This window comes from Brachyistius frenatus, unplaced genomic scaffold (genome assembly GCF_029030835.1).
Source record: "Brachyistius frenatus isolate BFR_SWC_R1_liver_20210118 unplaced genomic scaffold, ASM2903083v1 Contig_43, whole genome shotgun sequence".
Lineage (NCBI taxonomy): Eukaryota > Metazoa > Chordata > Actinopteri > Embiotocidae > Brachyistius > Brachyistius frenatus.
In genome coordinates this window covers 1,730,044-1,750,730 of record NW_027210642.1, presented here as the reverse complement: position 1 = coordinate 1,750,730, position 20,687 = coordinate 1,730,044, and the positions used below count along the sequence as shown (strand labels likewise).

At 42.3% G+C, this 20,687-nt stretch overlaps 3 protein-coding genes across 3 annotated transcripts; all 3 read left to right on the top strand.

Annotated features, from left to right (window-relative positions):
* The first annotated feature begins 2,332 nt into the window (after positions 1-2,332).
* On the top strand, positions 2,333-9,906 carry notum1a (notum, palmitoleoyl-protein carboxylesterase a). The gene is made up of 11 exons (XM_069702859.1): positions 2,333-2,954; positions 5,939-5,991; positions 6,133-6,228; positions 6,592-6,652; positions 6,745-6,803; positions 6,905-7,007; positions 7,128-7,319; positions 7,417-7,514; positions 7,621-7,768; positions 7,859-7,906; positions 8,016-9,906. Exons 1-11 carry the CDS (start codon positions 2,626-2,628, stop codon positions 8,317-8,319), a joined length of 1,491 nt encoding a protein of 496 aa, XP_069558960.1. The 5' UTR covers positions 2,333-2,625; the 3' UTR covers positions 8,320-9,906.
* Positions 9,907-11,837: 1,931 nt separating this feature from the next.
* Positions 11,838-14,295, top strand: LOC138623286 (myeloid-associated differentiation marker-like protein 2). The gene has a single exon (XM_069702719.1). It carries the CDS (start codon positions 12,608-12,610, stop codon positions 13,517-13,519), a length of 912 nt encoding a protein of 303 aa, XP_069558820.1. The 5' UTR covers positions 11,838-12,607; the 3' UTR covers positions 13,520-14,295.
* A 589-nt stretch (positions 14,296-14,884) lies between these two features.
* On the top strand, positions 14,885-20,525 carry pycr1a (pyrroline-5-carboxylate reductase 1a). Its single transcript, XM_069702858.1, has 8 exons — positions 14,885-14,992; positions 15,256-15,327; positions 15,443-15,513; positions 15,663-15,842; positions 17,055-17,276; positions 17,425-17,517; positions 18,056-18,219; positions 18,510-20,525. The coding sequence occupies exons 2-8, from the start codon at positions 15,261-15,263 to the stop codon at positions 18,676-18,678; spliced, it is 966 nt and encodes a 321-aa protein (XP_069558959.1). The 5' UTR covers positions 14,885-14,992; positions 15,256-15,260; the 3' UTR covers positions 18,679-20,525.
* Positions 20,526-20,687: the final 162 nt, after the last annotated feature.

Below are 20,687 nucleotides of genomic sequence, written 5' to 3'. Positions count from 1 at the left end.
TCTGTGAGGGCACATGCAACTGATCGGAGATGAAAGACAAGCTTTGACTTTCACAGGAGGCCTGGAGGGGGTGGGGGCTACGGGGGCACTTCTGAGGGACTGCCATCAGAACAGCTGGGTCATTTTCAAATGACCTAATTCTAGGAATAATCCATTCAGACTTGCATGGTTAAATTTGTGTCTATGCTACACAAAGAGGGCGGGAGGCAAAGAAAAAGGGTGAGAGAGAAGCGCTGGTGAAAGCCAGAAAGGCTTAGTGCTCAGAGAGCAAACCGCTGTGCATCAACGGTAGCGGCGCTAACCAGAGTTTCGAAGTTCATCTCCAGCGCCGTGCTGTTGGATCGTTTTTTTTTTAAACAGAATCCATCACATTATCTCTCTGAATCTACACATTAGGATGCCTGGGCATCTGCAGGTCGGTCAGAGGACGTCTCACCGCCGGGGCACGTCTTCATGGCAGTGAGTGTCAGAGGCCAGCGTCCATCTGCGAGTGATTTAAGGGTTACATTTTTGAGGATGACGTGTGATAAAACAGGGAAGTGTGGGTCAAAGTGACTAGACTCAATCTGTGACAAAGCCTCTCCTCCTGGGCCCTACCACATGTTTTAATCTATACAAGCATCTGTTTGAAGTTCCCAATGAATACCATCAGTCCTGCCGGTGACTTCATATCCATCTTACCTGGCTCAAAATAGTTTGACATCCCTGAGGCACACTGATAAACCGTGGGACAAAGTCAGTAGGAGGGTTGTCCTGAGGACATCAGGTGCCGTTTGTTGTGGGCTTGTCTGAACTGTCGAAGTCAAACTAATGTGATAACTTTCTAGAAACGTTTTCAAACCTTCCAACAATATCCCCAGAGCATGACTCCTTAAGGATAGGAAAATCAAAAAATGTCCTCGTCAAAGTCTTTTTATTTAAGAAAAAGAAATCTGATCGATTTGTTCTCACATTGATTGCAATCCGCTGCGACAGTCGCAGTCCTTTCCCAGCAATGTTTCACACTAAATTTGAACTATTTTCCGTTTTCCGTGTCAGTGAAGACACGGGGCTCGGTTAGATGTCATGACATCGGATCCCCGCAGCTCTCGCTCATCTTGCTGCCACACAGCATTGTTCAATAAGCTACCTGAGGCCGAGGTCCACATCAGAACTGCTGTCATCCTCTTAAACCCGTGAAACATAATACAAAAATACTATCCAAAGGAAATAAATATAAAGAGTGCAAAAGTAGTATCAAAAATGCATTTGGACTTCAGATTTCCCTACAATGTCCAGTTCTTTAAAACTAAACTGAATTACAGCGTCAGTCGGTTTCACATGGTCAGAATGAGCTCAAGTCAGACAAAAGTCACCAAAACACCATCATGAAGTGCTACCTTGACGAATGATCGCCTTTGCCCTGTGGGCTGCACTTTAACTTAAATGTGTCCTTAAAATGAGAGGTTGTTCGAGGGAAGCCTACCTCAACCGTAACGAGGCATTCCTGTGTTAAAAAGCTGGCTTCACATCAGGATGCTCTGCTCGACTTAAAATATACAGTAGAGCAGGAAAGTTTGGAAGAGACTGAAGTGGGAGGGAGGAGGCGAAAAGGGGGGGGAGAAAGAGTGATGGTTGCTTTGATCTTTGGAGGCCCTGTCTGGATTAAAAAAAAAAAAAAAAAAAAAAAAGAAAAGAAAAGCGTCAAAGTCCCTTTTTAGAAACCTTAAGCAAATTTGAGCAGCTCAACGAGTCCAAACTGGAATTGATTCTTAAAAAGAGGAGCGCTGTTTTCGAGGGGGGTAATGATACTGGAAGTTTCTCCTAAGAATTATTTAATTTACTTTTCAGCTATTTTTTAAAAGAACACAGATACCGACACAAAATACTAAGTAGTAAAATATAAATATCACATATCAGTTTTCTGTCAATAATAATAATTATAATAATTATGATAATAATATAGCCTGGTAAGGTGTGTAAAATCAACACTGTCTTCCTAGCTAAATATTGTTGGCTCTTTGCACCAGTTTTGTTTTGTTTTTTTCCCCCACTTGTTTTTCGCTCAAGTGTGTAACAAGATGCCTATTCTCACTTCATAAATTTGTGGTGGAATGGGAAATTGGCATTTCAAGGCCAATAAAAGCCACCACATCAAATAAAACATTGCGGATCAAAAGAACCAACGCATGGACATTTTTTCCCTCGATAAATTAAAAAGGGGGGTAGTCCGCCACGCTTGATCATGCCCCGAGTCCTGCCCCGCTCCAGCGATTGGCTGGACGGACACACAAGGGGGGAAAGTTTGAATAAAATACAAGAGCATGGTACCAGTGTTGTCGTTCAAGCTTGTGCGCTTGGTCCAGAAGCGCGTGAGTTGCACTACGTAGGTGAGCAAAGAGTTGTAGGCGCACTCTTTGGAAGTTCAAAAATATATCCCGAAATTTCAACGGATGACTGCGGTTGATTGCAGGGGACTTTTGAATTTTAGCTGAAGTTAAATTTGTGTTTTTGGGAGCGGACAACAAGTATTGTGGCGTCTCTAAACTCGTGCGTAATTGCCGATTGCTTCTCAGCTCCATCAGGAACATTTTCTGTAACCCTGACCAGACTTTGCATCTGTAAGGAGGACGTTTAACCTCTAAGATGACAGCGATCAGAATGGTTTCATCAGTGTTGCTGCTGGTGCTGATGCAGTCCGGAGTTCTTTGCGCACGGAGGTTCCGGGGTGGCCGCAACCCACAACCGCGACGCTCATCACCTCCTCCCACATACCGGGCGGACCGGGGTGATACCACGGAAAGCTTCCCTCTGGATTTCACCGCGGTGGAGGAGAACATGGATAACTTCATGACACAAGTGAAGAACCTTGCGCAGTCCCTCTACCCGTGCTCGGCGCAGAAGCTTGACTACGACATGAAGCTGAACTTTTTGGAGAACACATCAGTCACCTGCAACGACGGAAGTCCTGCGGGGTGAGTACCAAATGTGAATAAACATGTGCAGTGTGATAAAGATTCTCATGGGACTGGATCACCAGCAGGTCAGAGCAGGGTCAGCTGTGCACTGTGCAAGTAGAAACTGGTATTTTGCATAAAGAGTACTTCAACCGGGCACACCCCGTCCTGCTGCTCATCTTGGCTATCCGAAGTAACCCACATATCTGGCCTGAGGACAAAAGAGTTTCGCAGTATTCGAGTTATTGATCTGCAAATGTCCCAAGTTTGATTTCCGATAATAAACCGTTTAAATGTTGAAAAAAAGAAATAAAAACATGTAAATTTAAAAAAAAAACAGCCAAAAACGGTAAAAATCTAAATTGAACGATGTCCTAATACTGAATATGGCTGAGCAGGGATGAGATAGACAGCTGCTTTGCGTCAGCGAAGCGTGAAATTTGCGGATAGCCACATGGGCTATGCTTCATTTCCTTTGCTTGAAATTAGAATGCAGGATTTTATCTGCAGAAAGTTTATATTTCTAAAGGTTTCAGACCCTCGCCCATCCCTCTATGCGAGTGCACACAGTGCTCAAACTGTTGACTTGCGATATTACAATAATTTAACAAGTTTTCTTCTTTTCGGCAAACTGTAAAATGTAGTCTGTCAACGACCCAGGTTCGTTTACGGTATGATCTTTTTAAGTTGATTTAAACATTTTTTTTTAATTTTTTTTTTAATAGTTTGATGATTTTAGTCTATGGCCCATGGGGGCACACAGATAGATCACATTTGTGAGTAATTACCTCCTGTTGACTCTGTTGTTAAGCAGAAATCCGTTTGGAAGCATGAAAGCCGGCATGATTTCTCTACTAAAGAGGGATAAGCCATGGCCTAAAAGAATATTAACATTACACATCTATTCTGTCCTATTGTATAATGCATACAAAAATGCTCAAGTATATAGTCTGCGCTTTTAATTTGGTCGCAAGGTGTCAAATTATAATTATTCTTCAAATAATACTGATGACTCAGGTGGGAAGCTGTAAAAGGTGTACGTTCTCACATTCAGGTGTCTTTTCGTGTATGTCTGCGTCTCATACTGACATCATATTATGCTGCAGTACAAGAATAAAATCTTCATATCTTATACAAACTAAACCACATTGAATTACATGTCCGATACGGTCAAACTGGAAAACAACAACAACAACAACAACAACTGTTGAATATATAAGCACCGCAGTTGCAGTTTTCAGCATTATATAAATTGTTTTAAATACGATTAGTGCTGTCCATGCCGTATCAGGAGATTTTGATGACAGTTCGTCATTGTGCGCATACGAACTAGTCTGAGAGCAGTTTGGTGATGGATAGGCTTGACAGAAATAGGGTGTGATATACATGTCTCTTTATGGATTTAGAGTCCTGTCTAATTCCTGCTAAACCCCAAAGTGCCAGCTATGAGAGCTGTCTGTAAGCGCAGTAAGCTCTTTAGAGACGCAGCATGAGGACGCACGCGGGGAACAGTTACTGGCAGATGGCCTTTTCATTCACTCTGGCAGTCATCAGTTAGAATGCTAATCCATCTAACACTACTATTTTCCAGAGAGATATTGCCACAATAACACATTCATACATATGGATAAAATATGAAAAAAAAGATAAATAAAAATACATTCACTGGATAGGAATGGTCAAAGCGTGTGATTCATCGTCTGGAGTTGCACTTGCTTGAGTGAGTGGGTGGACGCAGCACCTTTCCTTTTTGGCTTGTTTAGCTTGCCAAGTCTGCCTTAATTTTGTTGTTTGGAAGTGCACTGCCCTCAGCCCACATCACCGACTGTGGCTCGCAATAATAGCATCAAACATCGACTGCAGCCAAAGTGTGATTCAGTGTCCATGAGCAAGCAGCTCAGAGCTTAAGCCAAATCTGTTTTCTTTAAAGTCACTGACATGTAATTGGCAGTCTCTTAAGTTGAGTCATTGCCGAAGTCGAGTGGATATTCATTGAGCGTCACAGAGGCGCATTTAAAAGCCTCTTGTTTCTGTGGTTACAGCTACTTTAAAAGCCAGAAATCTTTAATTTGCCTTGTTTTTTTTCCTTTCCTAGTATTGATATTGAATAAAAGCACTGTTGATCAAAGGATGATGACGCTTTTGTCATGAGAACGGGAGAATCAAGATAGCATTGCCCTCTTCTGGACTGACGACATAAAGCACTGACCTCTTAAATCCTTGCGTGCGTAACTTCTCTACGTAGTTAGTCTGAAATAAAAAAAAATAAACAGCTTAAATTTACTTCATATTACCCCGGGGTGCATTTAAAGGGCTTCAACTTGGGCGTACGTGGGTCCTACACAAATGTGTTGACATCTACACCTGCAAAATATAGTTGTTTTAGTTCTCTTGCATCATTGCTTCGATAAGGAGTCTTGATTTTATCCACCCTGTGGGTAGCGGCTGGAGAAAACGAGCTCAGGGTGAAGAGATGATGGTACGTCACCTATGCTCGTAGAATACTGGCATCGGCAGGACCGACACGATAGGGGAAAGAAGGATGTTTATCACGATATCAGTTCGCAGAAATCACAGACAAGCTCGTTTTACCCTTCTGTGTGCGACACAAATGTCTGTTGGCAAAATTTCTGTGTTGCCGTTTCCCGTCACCTTTCAGAGATCGCAATCAACAAAGTAACAGCGCATCCTTGTTTGTAATGAACCGATGATGTAATGTGTGTTTGTATGTCATGCCCGGGTACCATCACTGATGCAGAAACAATGAGGGTATGACCTCTCAGTTTTTATCGCATTTCTCAAAGTAAGAAACTACATCATTTCTAAGCTGTGGAATGAGACTGTATCTCATCGTTGTCATGCAGGTGGTGCCAAAAAAAAAAAAAAAAACCTTGAGGAATTTCGAATTATGTTCACGCATGTTTAATATTTTCCTGCAAGTCAAGTATAATTGACATGCCTGCTGTAATGCGCTCATTGTATGTTTCTTTGGGCTCTTGCAGGTATTACCTAAAGGAGTCTCGGGGCAGCAGACGGTGGCTGATATTTTTAGAGGGTCGGTATTTAAGACGAATTGAACTAAATTCATTATATTTCTCATTTCATGCCAAAATTAAGAATGATAAAGAACTTACGTGAGAAATAACAGTATCTGTTGTGTGTTTTTTTTGTTTTTTTTTTCCACATCTGTGTGCAGGTGGCTGGTACTGCTTCAACAAGGAGAACTGTGACAGCCGATACGAGACCATGAGGAGATTGATGAGCTCATCCAAGTGGCCCCAAACAAAAACAGGTCGGCCTCAGCGAGTTTGTTCACCGCCCTCCCAACATCGCAAACATCCCTCTCCCCGTGGCCTTCAGCAACACCGCGATCACGATGTGCAAAAACGCACGCAGATCATCCCCTTTAATGCCTAAATGATTAAAAGGATCGGATATACCTGTGCTCATTTACGGTGTTATTAAGACCGACACCCGGTTATAATGTCGCTGCGGCGCGGGGCTACCTGGCGCCCGCTGCTATAGGAACGGAGACGCCTCCCTCTCTCATTGCGCTGTAATAACTGTAATCCACGTGGTAATGATGATGAGTAAGAAGAGGATGTGTCTGGGGGAGCCAGAACGGCTAATGATACATGCTGATCTGTCTCTGCAGGCACGGGGATCCTGTCTCCACTGCCTGAGGAAAACCCTCACTGGTGGAATGCCAACATGGTGTAAGTTGACTCGCATTGTTTTGCGTTTATTTGATGCTCAATTTTTGTTTTAATCCCCGCTGGCGACTTGAACTCTTGTGTTGGCTGTGCAGGTTTATTCCTTACTGCTCCAGTGACGTGTGGAGCGGCGTCACAGCCAAAACAGAGCAAAGTAAGAGATCACTAAATCCTCACGATTCGTTACATATCGTATCTGTCCTTAAAAAAAGAGGTCGTTGTCCTACAGTTCTTCTGTCTCTTTGTTGTGTGTAGGTGGTTATGCCTTTATGGGCTCACTGATTATTCAGGAGGTGGTGACAGACCTGCTGAACAAAGGTCTGGACAATGCCAAGGTTCTCCTTTTAGCAGGAAGCAGGTATGTGCACGTGTAAAACATTTTATGTGGGTTGTTAAATTCAAAAATCCTCTGCGCCCCTCTCCCTCCTCCCTCCCATTGTTGTGTATTTATAAGAACGTGCCGTATGTCTGTGTGCAGTGCGGGTGGTACTGGGGTTCTCCTGAACGTGGACCGTGTGGCAGAGCTGCTGGAGGGACTGGGGCATACTGGCATACAGGTGCGAGGCCTTTCTGATTCTGGCTGGTTCCTGGACAACAAGCAGTACCACTGCACTGACTGCGTGGACACTGTAAGCTGTGCCCCCACTGAGACCATCAAGAGAGGCATCAAGTATGGGACAATAATAAAAGTCAGGATGGTGGAAATGATTTATCGAGATAGAGCTGTACAGGGTTGCTAATATTCGTATCATCTCTTGTAATATCAGATACTGGGGAGGAGTGGTCCCAGAGAGGTGCAGGCAGACCCATGAGGGAGAGGAGTGGAACTGTTTCTTTGGGTACAGAGTCTTCCCATCAATAAAAAGTGAGTTTGGTAACTACTTTGGTGAATTACAATTTGCACATTGATGTGATGCATGTATGAGCCTGAATAGACTCTTACATTCATCACCTCCATCTTCCCTGCCCAGGCCCTGTGTTTGTGGTGCAGTGGCTGTTTGATGAGGCTCAGCTGACAGTGGACAACATCCAGCTAACAGGCCAGCCCGTGCAGGAAGGCCAGTGGCGCTACATCCAAAATCTGGGCATTGAGCTGAGGAACACACTCAAAGATGTCCCGTAAGGCCGTGTTTCTGAATTTCAGGAAGAACAATGTAAGTAGGGTTGTTGCCTGGATTCAGGCTGATGTATGTTTGTTTTTGTCTTCAGGGCTATGTTTGCTCCAGCATGCCTGTCACATGAAGTTATCACCAGAAAGTGAGTCTGATTTCATTTTCAAAGCTTCCCTTTTGCAGCGCACCGGTAAACGTTGTGTTTGAGACCTTCAACCCGTGAGCTTAAAGCGCCCTCTTGTGTCCTGTTCTAGCTACTGGATTGACGTGCAGGTCAAAGGCACCTCCTTGCCCCGAGCGCTGCACTGCTGGGACCGCAGCCTCCACGACAACAGGAACAACAAGGCTCCGCCCAAAGGGTGCCCCGTGCATCTGATTGACAGCTGCCCGTGGCCACACTGCAACCCCACCTGCCCGACTATCCGAGACCAGTTCACGGGCCAAGAGATGAACGTCATTCAGTTCCTCATGCACATGGGCTTCGATGTGCAGAAGATGGCCCAGCAGCAGGGCATGGACCCCAGCAAGCTACTGGGCATGCTCAGTAGCGGCAGCTAAAGGGACACGCATGCACAGTATCTCCAAGCTAAACCCAAGTAGAGCTGGCTGGTCTCCCTGGCCAGTCTCCCAACCCTGATACCTCCAACTACCTGTCCCACTTCACAACCCACCCTACCTATAATCTCTTCCCCTCTGACCTCCTGTTTACTTTAGTCCAAACCTCAGTCAACACAGGTGGCTTCGATTTTGCCCCGCAATCCCTTTCGTCCCAAACCGGCGACAAGTACAGGGGCACCATGACAAGGCACAACTCTCTGCTACTCTCCATTGAAATTATCCTTTGCTTTGTAAAAGAAAAAAAATATCATGAATGTAATCCAGTTTTAAGGATGCTCATTGATGTTTTGTTTTTATAATTTTCATCCTTTGGTATAGATTATATTTAGTCGTTGTAAAAGAAAGAAAATACAAAAAAAAAAGCAACACCACAATTACATTGGGATGCTGTCATTGCTAAGTAGCCCATATAGAGTCTATAACGGTACAACTTTGTCCAAACTGGTTTATAACTGGTTCTACAGATATCTCGTCACAAAATCACCGACATCAAGGCAGAAACAGGGAAATGTGATAAGAGGAGAAAAGCACTGGATCAGGAACGAAACGTTTTACCTCTAAAACAAAAGCAAGAGAGAGAGAGAGACAACTGACACCGATACTCATAGAATAAGACAATGCCTGGTGAAATAAACACACTTTTTACATACTGTAGTTAGGCTACTGAAATTGAAGGCAAAAAAAATCAAACAAAAAACAGACAAATGTCAGATGTTATTCTTTTCAAATGAAAAAGGTCAAAAAGAAAATAATTGTGCCACAGGCAGACGAAGCTCCATACTTTGTATTATTGTGTTGATCATATGAAAAGAGAAAAGCTCCCTCATTCCTGACAGTGATGCAATCGAACCGGATGATTTTGACTTTAGTGAAGACGTCACGATGTCCAATTTTGTCGTGTTCTGAAATGGCGGTGCTAAAATGGTCCTGGACACACTTCAACGTCTATCAGTCGCTTAACATACACACACCACAGTGCCATTACATCTCGTCTATACCTCTTTCTCAACAGGCCACGTCGTAATGGGCGGACTGTTCAAACCTGATAAAAGGGTACACATTCATGTTAGGTCACCTCAATCCTCAAATCAATGCAATGAACATTTAAAGGGAGACAAATATTGTGTATTGTATATTTTTTTTTGAGTATTTGTATAGGTTCTTGCAAGTGTTCACTATTGTAACTCCCTTCTTATATTTCATAATAGAGATCACTTTTTAATATAATGACAATGCTGTATGTAATGATGTCTTTATAAATGATGGACCTCTATTTCGCACCACACCAGAAAAGGAAAAGTATTACTAATTGTAATTTTATTCTGTAACATATTTTTTAACAGAAAAAAAAACTCAAGCTACATTGGTAATTTACATATTTATTTTGTTATGTAAATCATATTTATAAGTGCTATTTTCACAGAGAAGTGATTCTTTGTAAATTGTAAATACATTGCTGTTTTTTTTTTCTTTGTGTTGATTGCATGTCTTTGTAACAGACCCAAAAGAAAAGACAAATTACATATACTACAAGGTAAATATTTGTGTGCAGTCTTGTTTTTATTGCTATTATAATAATTCTTAACATTAACAGTAGTGGTGGTGGTAGAATAGGCACTCCACAGTTTGTCACTATCTTGACATGCTTGATAATATGCATGATGCTCGGTGTATTCACGAAGGCAGTTCAAGATATTTGATCAGAAATGCGGTGACGTCTTCAAATAAGTAAACAAGAGGAGGTAAATGAAATTGAGGCATGATGAATAATGAAATAACTGAATCGCAATACAGTTCCGGTTCTGCAGTACTGAAGGTCTGACCAGCTAAGCAAGCCGCCTCCACGGCGCATGAACGAAAATGTGTCCGAACGATTGAAAAGTGAACCCCCCCCTCCCCCACCGCATCATGTAAATGGCCACATTCTTAAGTTGTGTCCCTTATTTATGTCAAGTGCAGTCAGAGTATTTATGTGAACTGGACTGCACACTTCATTTCATACACCCATTCAGACACACACACACACACACACACTCACACACTGATGGCAGCAGATCACCACGCAAGAGGCTGATCTAAACATCAGGAATAATTTGGTGTTCTGTGTCTCGAGGGCATTTCAACTCGTGGGTACGGGGAGTTGAGCACCAGACCAGTGAACCTTCTCCACCTGCTTCTCTATGCATCTTTTTAGACCTTTATCGTGTTCTCGTTTTTTTTTTTTTTTTTGCCGATCTAAGTATGCCAGCCTCTCAGTTTGTGCCTGTTGGTAGTGCCAGCAACGTGCTACGAGACAGCGAGCTCTCCGTAAGATGATCCGTCATTTGTCAGGATCACACCCGTCTTCTCTTCAGCGGGATTGGACATTTGCCTCTCATGATGACTCCATCACATACCAGACCCTTAATCTAACTACATCAGACCCTGTAGTCGCAGTAATTCAACTCAGTGATGTTAAGTACCACTGATTTAGAGCGCTCCCATAACATGGGTGAACCCACTATGGAAGGCTGGGGATGAGGAAGGATAAAAAGCGATGATGCTGGAGTATAGATATCCTTTATTTCTATTCCACGTTCTTTTTCCTTTGTGCTTACATTACCCAAAATACAACCTGTTGACACAGCATTTTGTTTTTGTTATGCTAAGTGCAGCTAATGCAGCCTCAAGCTGCAAGCCTCAAACATAGGGGATGTTAAGCTAGCTTCTTTCTAACTACACACCGACAAGATATCCTTGTCTTCAGCACCAAATGGCGCCATTTCAAGTGACATCCGTTGAGGCAATTTATCCGATTTTGAGCAACTTACTCCTGAGCCGCAAGATCGAAAAGGCTTCATTTAACAAATACAAAGCTAGAGACAATTCTTATTTCATTCCTATCCAGTCCTTATATGTTTCTCACAACAGGGTATTTACAAAAAACACTACGAGATTGAAAAATGGAATATGAAGAGATGCGTGCACAGTATGGACAGTGTGTCATTTAACAACTTTTCAAACTCTTTTAGGTTGTGGTTTCATGTACTTATCGCCTTCTCTGTAAATGAAAAACCCCAGCGCACTAATATCACAGGTTAAAGTATTTTAAGTAACTGCCAATTCATTTCCATTTCCTTCTCTCATGCTTAGGGCAAATCTGCCATCACTTGGGTATAATCATCCCTCTCAACCTGCATGCAATTTCTGCCTCTGATGCGAGTCTGAACCTCCCTCCCTGTCATTACTATGCGTCTAAATGCCAGTTTCTTACAGAGGGAGCTCTGAATCAGCCTCTCTGGGTGCTCCCTAGAAATACGACTCCCATACTGGCCACCACATGAAGCCTCCCACCCCTCTGTGGAATATAGACCCCCTATTTATAGAGCTGGCGAGGCCTTTAACCCTGCGCTCGGCACAAACTTTCATTTAAACAGCCACCCCTGGCAATCCACCGAGTGCACACTGACGCACACGGGAGGAGCAGGGTGTGCTTCTGTGAGTGCAGAAGTGTGGCAGACCAAATCTGGGAGGCAGAAGAAGACAGAAGCAGTGAGACAAAGAGCAAGAGACAGAGCCAACTGTTTTGACGGCCTGCAGTGAAGACATTCCAAGGACTGAGTCAATGACGTGTGGAATTTGACTGAGAGGACAACAAACTTGTTCACCTGTTCGTTTCCGAGGGTTACTGATCCAAGATTGATCTCTGGATACGACTTTTAAAGGAAAGCTATTTGGAGAAGACCTTACTTCAACTTTTGACACATTGGACAACTGAGATTTCAAAGGACGTACACCGCAGTCTTGAGTAAGACCAGAATCATATTGTTATTCTACAAAAGAAAAACTCTTTTGAAAACATTATAAGTGGACTGATACCAGCGTTACGTGATTTACAGAAATGATTGTGTAGATTTTATAGACTTATGCAGCCAACGAGAAGCACATCGATCAAACAAAACAGCAAAAATATATCTTATTCTTGGCGTCCAACAGAATATCTTTCAGTGTTGTAAGCGCCTGTTCAAACTTCTACACAACGTTGTACAAATGTAACCTGATCTTCAGCACAGCTGTAATTACAAAGCAAGCTCAGGAAAGAAATTACAGACATTTGTAATTAAGGTCCATCTATAAAAGGAAACCAGGGTGAGGTCTGTGTGAAAAAGACGAGTCGGCCACAAGGACACCAACACAGAAAACTAGTCTCAACAAGAGGAACATCTGCTTCTGGGGGACAAGACACAACATGGACGCTCATGGAGGACACTACCTTAACAAAGACGCTGTGCTGTCACCTTTAGGCATAGCCCGAATGTGCCAGCTACTACTTGGCTGCACCATAATGGCCCTTGTCTCCCACAGTGCAGGCTACAGCGCCACCTATGGAACCTTCTGCATGTTTGTGTGGTGCTTCTGCTTTGCGGTCACACTCGTTGTGTTCACCTTGGACATTACACGGCTCCACACTTGTATGCCGATTTCCTGGGATAACTTCACCGTGGCCTTTGCCATGCTGGCAACACTCATGTACATCACCGCCTCTGTGGTCTACCCGGTTTACTTCCTCCAAACAGAGTGCCCTGACGAGAGCTGCGAAGTCCAATTCTACCGCATCGCTGTCACTGTCTGCTCCTGCGTCTGCTGCTTCCCTTACGGAGCCGAAGTCTTTCTAACGCGAGCTAAACCTGGAGCCGTGGTGGGCTACATGGCCACAGTGTCTGGTCTACTCAAGGTGGTCCAGGGCTTTGCGGCCTGCATCATCTTCGGAGCCTTGGCTAATGACAGCGAATACAACCTGTACATCGCGACCCAGTACTGCGTCGTGGTGTACAGCCTGTGCTTCTCTGTCACCGTAGTAGTGGTCATACTGACAGTCTCCGGTAGGACCTCTGCTCTGCGTTTCCCGTTTGACCGCTTTGTGGTTGTCTACACCTTCTTTGCTGTGGTCCTCTACCTCAGCAGCGCACTCATCTGGCCCATCTTCAGCTTTGACAAAAAGTATGGCACCACCACTCGTCCCGAGGACTGCCCGCGAGGAGAGTGTCCCTGGGATAGTAAGCTGGTGGTGACGGTGTTCACCAATGTCAACCTGGTATTATATTTTGTTGATCTCGTTTACTCCCAGAGGATTCGCTTCGTCTCCAGCTCTGCCGTGTGAAAAACATCCCCCACCCCCTTTTAGCCTGAGAGCCAAATAGGGCCACGTCCAACATGCTTTCCATACTCAGGTGTGTAAAGAAGGACTAATTGCCTTGAATCCATAATTTCATGGTGTCCTATGATATGTGTGACATTTTTTTTTAATCATCAGTATGTATCTAGTGCTGAGTCTCTGTGGTTGGCAGTAGTGCACGTGCTACAAACTTAAAAGGAATTTGTCCAGTTTTGCAAGTGACCTATCATTGAGAGGCTGCCAGGCGCATCAATGAGCTGATCCCAGCAACTTTGTCCAGAAGACCCCGGGAAACATGCCCATCCTCGCGCCAAATGCTGCTGCGGTGGTCTGTAAGAGGACGGACCTATGGGAGCGAGGGATGTTTAAATTATTAGAACAGTGTTGTCAGCAACTTATTTTATTGTGTTTCAACAATAAACAGGATGAAAATATATCTCATAAAGATGTATAGGCTAGTATATGTTAAGTCTAAAATTTGCACTGAACATCGACTTTGTTTGGATTTCTAGCCATTTTGCTGTATTTCTTTTTTTTTTTTTTGCCAATTTGTATTATATTCCACACGTGAGAAATTAGCAAGCTTTTCCTGTTCCTGAATGTTACATGTATTTAATACATACATTTTTGAAGGCAAACGTTTGAAAACAGTATTAAAATGTATTATTTTGTTGGTACACTACATGTTGAGCACAAACATGAGTGTGAAAATCCTTCTATTGCTATGTTTGCAGTATTTTCTAAGTTCAATAAAATGCCAAATTGTGGGTTTTAATTTCTGTTGCCATTTCTTGAAATTAAGTAGTGAACATTTGGTCTCAGCTTTCAGACTTGCTGTTACCAGAGAAATTATGTATGTCATCTTTTTTTTTTTTCCGATATACTTTAAAAGACTAATTTAAACCTGCTTTCTTTTTCACACGTGGCCAAAAGTTTCCTACAGTTAGTCGTTGAAATAAAGGTTTGCCAAAGGAAGCAGAGGACTGAGAGAAAGACCAATTCCCTCGTCTTCACCAAAACAAACTAGGCCACTTACCTCAGGCTGTTAATCATGCTGGGAGGTGACTCCCACGGGCAGTCTGGGTCAGGGTAAGATGTCTGTTTCCATTCCCAGCTCGTCTCTACCATGCTTTTCAAGCTTTTCGCCAGTAGATGATAGTAAAACACCGCTGCAGCGTTTCCTGCCCGGGGCACAAACTGATGCAACCAGCTTTCTGGCTTTACAGGTTTACAGCACCCGCCTGAAAGTTAACGCCACTAACGTGACGCGATTGGTAGAAAAAAAAAAAAAAAAATGCACGCCCCGGTTCAAGGTGCAAGCTCATTGGCCCGCTCGTCTGTCAGTCAAAGCTAACTCCGCAGGTACAGTTAAGCGCGAGACAGTCGGGCCACGTTGGCAGTGAAGTATTTTCAGGTGTTTCTGGGAAGCGCGCGCGCGCGCGCTCGCTCTTCTGGTCGGTAAATTGGTAATTTTAAAGATTCTTCTACTTAATCGTAAGTGTTTTTCTCCGTAAACGTATTTGCTTTTAGGAATATGGCTGCTGCCATCGTGTGTTCAAAAAAAATATCCCTCGGCTTCGTTATATCAGGAAGCAAGACTTTGTTTACTACTGCCGCGCGACAGATCCACGAAGCTGAACAACGCCGCTCTCCTCTTGTTACTACTCAGCAGATCATCTGTCTCTGCTGACATCATCTCCAATAATGTTTTGTATTCACAGGGAGAATGAGTGTGGGTTTCATCGGAGCGGGCCAGCTGGTCCACGCTCTGGTCAGAGGCTTCACAGCTGCAGGTGAGGTTTGAAACACAGTGTGCGCACTGATTTGACTTCCAATTGTTCATCAATGTAGATTGCAATCAGACATTGCAATGATTTCTGGACACCCCCCCCCCCCTCCCTCCACAAGGCGTGATTGCCACCCACAGAATCACAGCCAGTTCTCCAGACACAGATCTCCCCACAGTGCAGCAACTGCGGGTGGGTAGACAGTTGTATCGTCAGTGATTTTTTTTTTTTTTTTTGTGTGTGTGTGTGTGTGTGTGAATAATCTGTTGTTATTCTTAAATGCTTTATATGCGTTTAACATATTCCGAGTGGAGAAGTACCGAGTTCTGTCATTTGTACAGAAATCGGGTGTACATTTCACCACCAGCAACAAGGAAACCGTGAACAAAAGTGATGTTCTTTTCCTGGCTGTGAAGCCCCACATCATTCCATTTGTGCTTGATGAGATCGGACCAGATATTGAAGACCGTCACCTTATTGTGTCCTGTGCTGCAGGTGTCACCATCAGCTCCATAGAGAAGGCAAGTCATTTGGTCCTCGGTCTGTGCATTTCATTGGTGGTTCGGGGATGGGAAAAATAATAGTGGTAATGACAGCTGCACATATTTAACCAAACTCCTAAAATCTATTTATAGGTGGCATGTTGTCTGAGAGGAATTAACAGCAGTGTGTACGCTGCGAGTGGATGCATCCATTATTTGTTAGCTGTAAAAGTGAAATAAAAACGGGACCACTTAACTTTAATCCTGCCTGTAAAGCCTGGGAAGCTTTTTTTTTTTTTAAAGTGTAGTTTAGCACAACATTATGATAATTCAAATCCAAAATGATGGTAGCTCACACTGTCTCTCGGTGTTTTTAATGGTCTGGTGATCTCAGCATACCCTCAGGCAAAAACAGTCTCATGTTGTAACATGACAGTTTGCTCAAATGGTAGTGGCTAGTTATGTTTTTTTTTTTTTCTTGCTCTAACCATTCTCCATGTTCATAACCGCTTCTTAATGTGCTTCTAAATGTAAGAAATTGGAAACAAAATCTCCTGAAATGTTTTCATGCAAAACGTATGAGGCTGCTTCTAAGCACAGAATTCCAGCTTTGTGTTTTCCTTTTATTTGTGCGCTAAGTTTTGTTGAGGAGAAGAGGGAGTATTCATGATATAAATCAAGGAGTGAATTTTGTACCAAAAGGAATAACTTTTGGACACAGTAACTTGATTTGACTAATTAACTCCTTAAGCCTAAGGCTTTTTTTTTTTTTTTTAACTTGAAAAAGCATCCTAAAATTAAGTAAGAGCTCTAGAACTGCAAAGCCTAACTGAGTTTTTGAACCTGTTCTAAAAATTCTCAACTCTATCAAATTTGATGCAACAGAAATGAAGCACAACAAACGCTGCAACATCCACTTTAGTCATAGTAGTAGGCGGCTTCTTTAGTTAAAATGCCACTGCTCGACAACCTCCAAAAAAAAATAAAAAATGGCGAGGTTATGTTTTTACAACAGATACAGCGTGGTATCAATACAGGGACCCCCGGGATGGAAGGGGTTAAAAATGAAGCCAAGGTTTGATTTGAGTAAGCAAAAACTGTTTCGCTGTTTATACGAGCGCCTGTCTGTTGTTGTCAGAGAACCGCGAGCAATTCTAAACGTTCTCTTTCAAAATTATAAATACTAATGATCGCTTCTTCCTAATTTTGCCCGACCGGTCCATGAAACGAGTGCTTTGTCACCCCTCGCAGAAGCTGCAGCAGTATCGCACCGCTCCAAAAGTAATGCGTTGCATGACCAACACTCCAGTGGTGGTGCGTGAAGGGGCCACCGTCTACGCCACAGGCACCTACGCAGACGTGGAGGACGGAAAGCTTCTGGAACAGCTGATGGCCAGTGTTGGCTACTGCACGGAAGTGGAAGAGGACCTGATTGATGCCGTCACTGGCCTGAGTGGCAGCGGCCCTGCTTACGTGAGTCAGTTATACATGGTGTCCAAGGGTGCGTTTTGCAATACTGGCTTCGTAATTGTGAAAGATGTGTCCTTTTTTTTAAAAAAAATTAAAAAAAAATTGTAGCCTTCTCTCCGTCGTCATAATTTTGATGATCTCGGCTTTGCAGGCATTCACAGCTGTCGATGCTCTTGCTGATGGTGGAGTGAAAATGGGCCTCCCCAGGAGACTAGCTGTACGCCTTGGAGCTCAAGCATTGCTGGTAGGAACACGGCTGTTGTTTTGCCGGAGCACCCTGGAACGACGTGAGGAGATCAAATGTTCCGAGTTGTCTTGATTTGGTTCAAATTCATACGCATTTCATACACAGGTCCTTGACGATCCAATCATGCATCGAAAGATGGTGCCCGTTGAATTTTTGTCTCGTTTTATTGTCTTACCGTTGGTACAAGTAGTTAGAAAGTCTATTTTTTTTTAATTTTTTTTTTTGCGCCGAGTTAGATTTATTTCAAATCGTTTCATATTTTCAAACAGGGTCATTTTAACATTCTGCCTAGAAACTGCAGACATTTAAGTAGTCTTTGTCGTGACTCACCCAAGTTTACATTCCAGTGGTGATGAATGTGCTCTGTCACTGAAAATAAATAAACCTGATACTACTCTACCAGATGTGACCTGCAGCCTATCTTGGCAGGTTCTAGACACAATCTGGATATTCAGTATCTGGATAAAGATGAAGGTAAAACAGTGTGCTGCTGCATATGACGCACGAGTGGATCTTTCTTTGCGTTTCTTCAAAGGGGGCCGCTCGGATGTTGTTGGACTCGGAGCAACACCCTGGGCAGCTCAAGGACAATGTGTGCTCACCAGGGGGCGCCACCATCCACGCCCTACATGTTATGGAGAGCGGTGGCTTCCGCAGCCTCCTCATCGATGCAGTAGAGGCCTCTTGTGTTCGGACCAGGTGGGTTGATAAGAGTTGTCATGCATACAAACAAACACATTATATAGGCTGTCACAGGGACACCATTAGAAAAGTTAAGTGTTTTACTTAAATGGTCAAAGGGTGCTATGCAGTCATGTTTGTTGAGGTTTATAATTCAGACAGCAGATGGAGCTATACGCAAATAATTTGGTAATGTTTATTATTACGTGCTTGTAAAATTATAATGCTAGTGTATTATGGCGTTTATAAATATGTATTTTGCATACAGTGTTGTAAATGTCTCCGTCTTCCTGCCCTTCTTTCCAAAGGGAGCTTCAGTTTTTGGCTGACCAAGAAAAGATCTCCCCCGCTGCCATTAAGAAGACAACTCTGGACAAAGTGCTGCAGCAGCCTGGAGTCACTGTTGGAGCTGTTGGAGTCAGATCTCGGGGGATCAGTATCTTCAACAGCAGTAACCCCAGCACCAAGAAGACCTGATCGTTTTTTGTTAGGCAGAGAAATTTTGAATTATAATGTGACGTTTCACCTCAACGATAATGCAGTATAGGCTGTCAATAAACCACTACTGGCAGTTGATTGTTTACATAAGCACACAAGCTAAACTAGTGGATTATTTTGTAGAAAAATAAACCAACTGAGTGAGCAATAATTTAGTTTTGTAAGAAAATGCCTTTCCATCACAAGGCAATGTTTTATATTTGGAGCTGGTGGCCTTCCAATTTAAGGTATGATTCATCTGCTTGTGGTCGTGGATTTTAAGTTAGAATAATAGTTTCCGTATCTGCAGTTGATGTGGATTTCTAAATCTTATTTCCAGGTGTTCCATTCTGATGAAAAAGTTCATGATCAATCCGATTCTGTGATGTTCAGTGAATGTGTGAAGATAGATAGATAGATAGATATATACTTTATTAATCCCACAAGGGGAATTTTATTTTGCTACAGCAGCATTATAGGTACAGGAAAGCAATAAAACAGTAAAAAATATAAAATATAAAAATGCACAGTACATACAATAAGATAGAATAATTAAATTAAAACTAACTAAACAATAGTGCAAAGAGTTAAACAAACAAGAAAACAGACAACCAACAGTGTTATTGTTGTGTGATGGATTTTGCCAGAGGTGAGTTATTGTACAGTCTTATTGCAGTGGGCAGGAATGATCTCCTGTATCGGTCCTTGTGACAGCGGAGCTGGAGGAGTCTATTGGAGAACGTGCTCCGCTGTCCCTGCAGCAGGTGGTGGAGAGGGTGGTCAGGATTATCCGATATGGATAATAGTTTCCTCAGCGTCCTCCTCTCCACCACCTTTTCCATATATATTTATATTTTTATATATATATATGTGAAATTAGTTTCTAGGGTTTTTCTGGTAGTGGTATAACTACAACTTACACTGTACTGTATACCAAATTCATGGTGTTCAAATATTTTACTCTTCTGAAAATATAAATACTGTATTTTAAAATGCATTGATAGAAATATGTTTTTAAAATCATTGATTATTAAATATTTTAAAAAAAATGTTATAGTGATTTATTTGTGCCAATGCACATGGGCAGCAGTTTTTTTTAGATTCAGTAAATGCAAGCAGTACTGTTTTCAAGTTACCTAACAGCAGTGGTGGTTCATTTTCTCAAGCACTGTATTTAAGTACAATTATGTGATACTTGTACTTTACTTGAGTATTACAATTTGAAGTCCCTTTATTCCACTCCACTAAGAAACTATTGTAGTTTTTTGGGATTCATTTGATGTCTTGAGTTAGTCTGAATATTAAGATTTGACACAAAGGTTAATATAACAAGAGTTTGAAAAAAAGTTATTCTGAACTTCTCACATGGTTTTCATTTCAACAAATGTTCAAATTATCTAATATGTTATGAAGAAATCTAAGATTTAAGAACAAGTACAAAAACCTTAAAAAGATTTATGTATCGGAACTTTGTTTTACATTTTTTTTCTTCTCAGTAATCATCTAACAACCCCTCAGATGTATCTGCTGTCCTTGTACATAAAACTGTTCAAACTAGTTCCACCTGCAGAAGCTGCAACAGTAAAGCTGCTCACACATTGACCCTTCACTATTAATATTCTAACGATGTCACATTTTTAATCATATATCAGTCAGACGGACGGATCCAGTACATTTCTCCTAATACCTCTGTACTTTTACTATAGTAAGATTTTTAATGTAATGGGAGTATTTTTTTTTTTTTTTTTTACAGTACTTTTATTAAAGTTAAGGATCTAAATACTTTTGTCAGTACCGCCTAACAAATATAACCAGCTATAAAGTAACCATAGGTGGTGTATTTTTGTTTAAAATTTAAAATGTAAAAAAAAAAAAAAACCCGAATTGTTCTGTGTTTTTTTTGTGTGTGTGTGTTTTTTTTTTAAATTTTTTATTATTATTATTGTGAGGAAAGAAGATCTTTCATGAATGAAGGCACGTGACCAAACACGATGACGTCTGGCTTCGAT

Coding starts and splice junctions, on each gene's coding strand:
- pycr1a (XM_069702858.1), top strand. CDS start 15,261: ATGAGTGTGGGTTTCATCGGAGCGGGCCAGCTGGTCCACGCTCTGGTC. Junction 17,277..17,424: donor GTGGCAGCGGCCCTGCTTAC/GTGAGTCAGTTA, acceptor TCGGCTTTGCAG/GCATTCACAGCTGTCGATGC. Junction 18,220..18,509: donor GCCTCTTGTGTTCGGACCAG/GTGGGTTGATAA, acceptor TTCTTTCCAAAG/GGAGCTTCAGTTTTTGGCTG.
- LOC138623286 (XM_069702719.1), top strand. CDS start 12,608: ATGGACGCTCATGGAGGACACTACCTTAACAAAGACGCTGTGCTGTCA.
- notum1a (XM_069702859.1), top strand. CDS start 2,626: ATGACAGCGATCAGAATGGTTTCATCAGTGTTGCTGCTGGTGCTGATG. Junction 2,955..5,938: donor AACGACGGAAGTCCTGCGGG/GTGAGTACCAAA, acceptor GGGCTCTTGCAG/GTATTACCTAAAGGAGTCTC. Junction 6,653..6,744: donor TGGTGGAATGCCAACATGGT/GTAAGTTGACTC, acceptor TTGGCTGTGCAG/GTTTATTCCTTACTGCTCCA.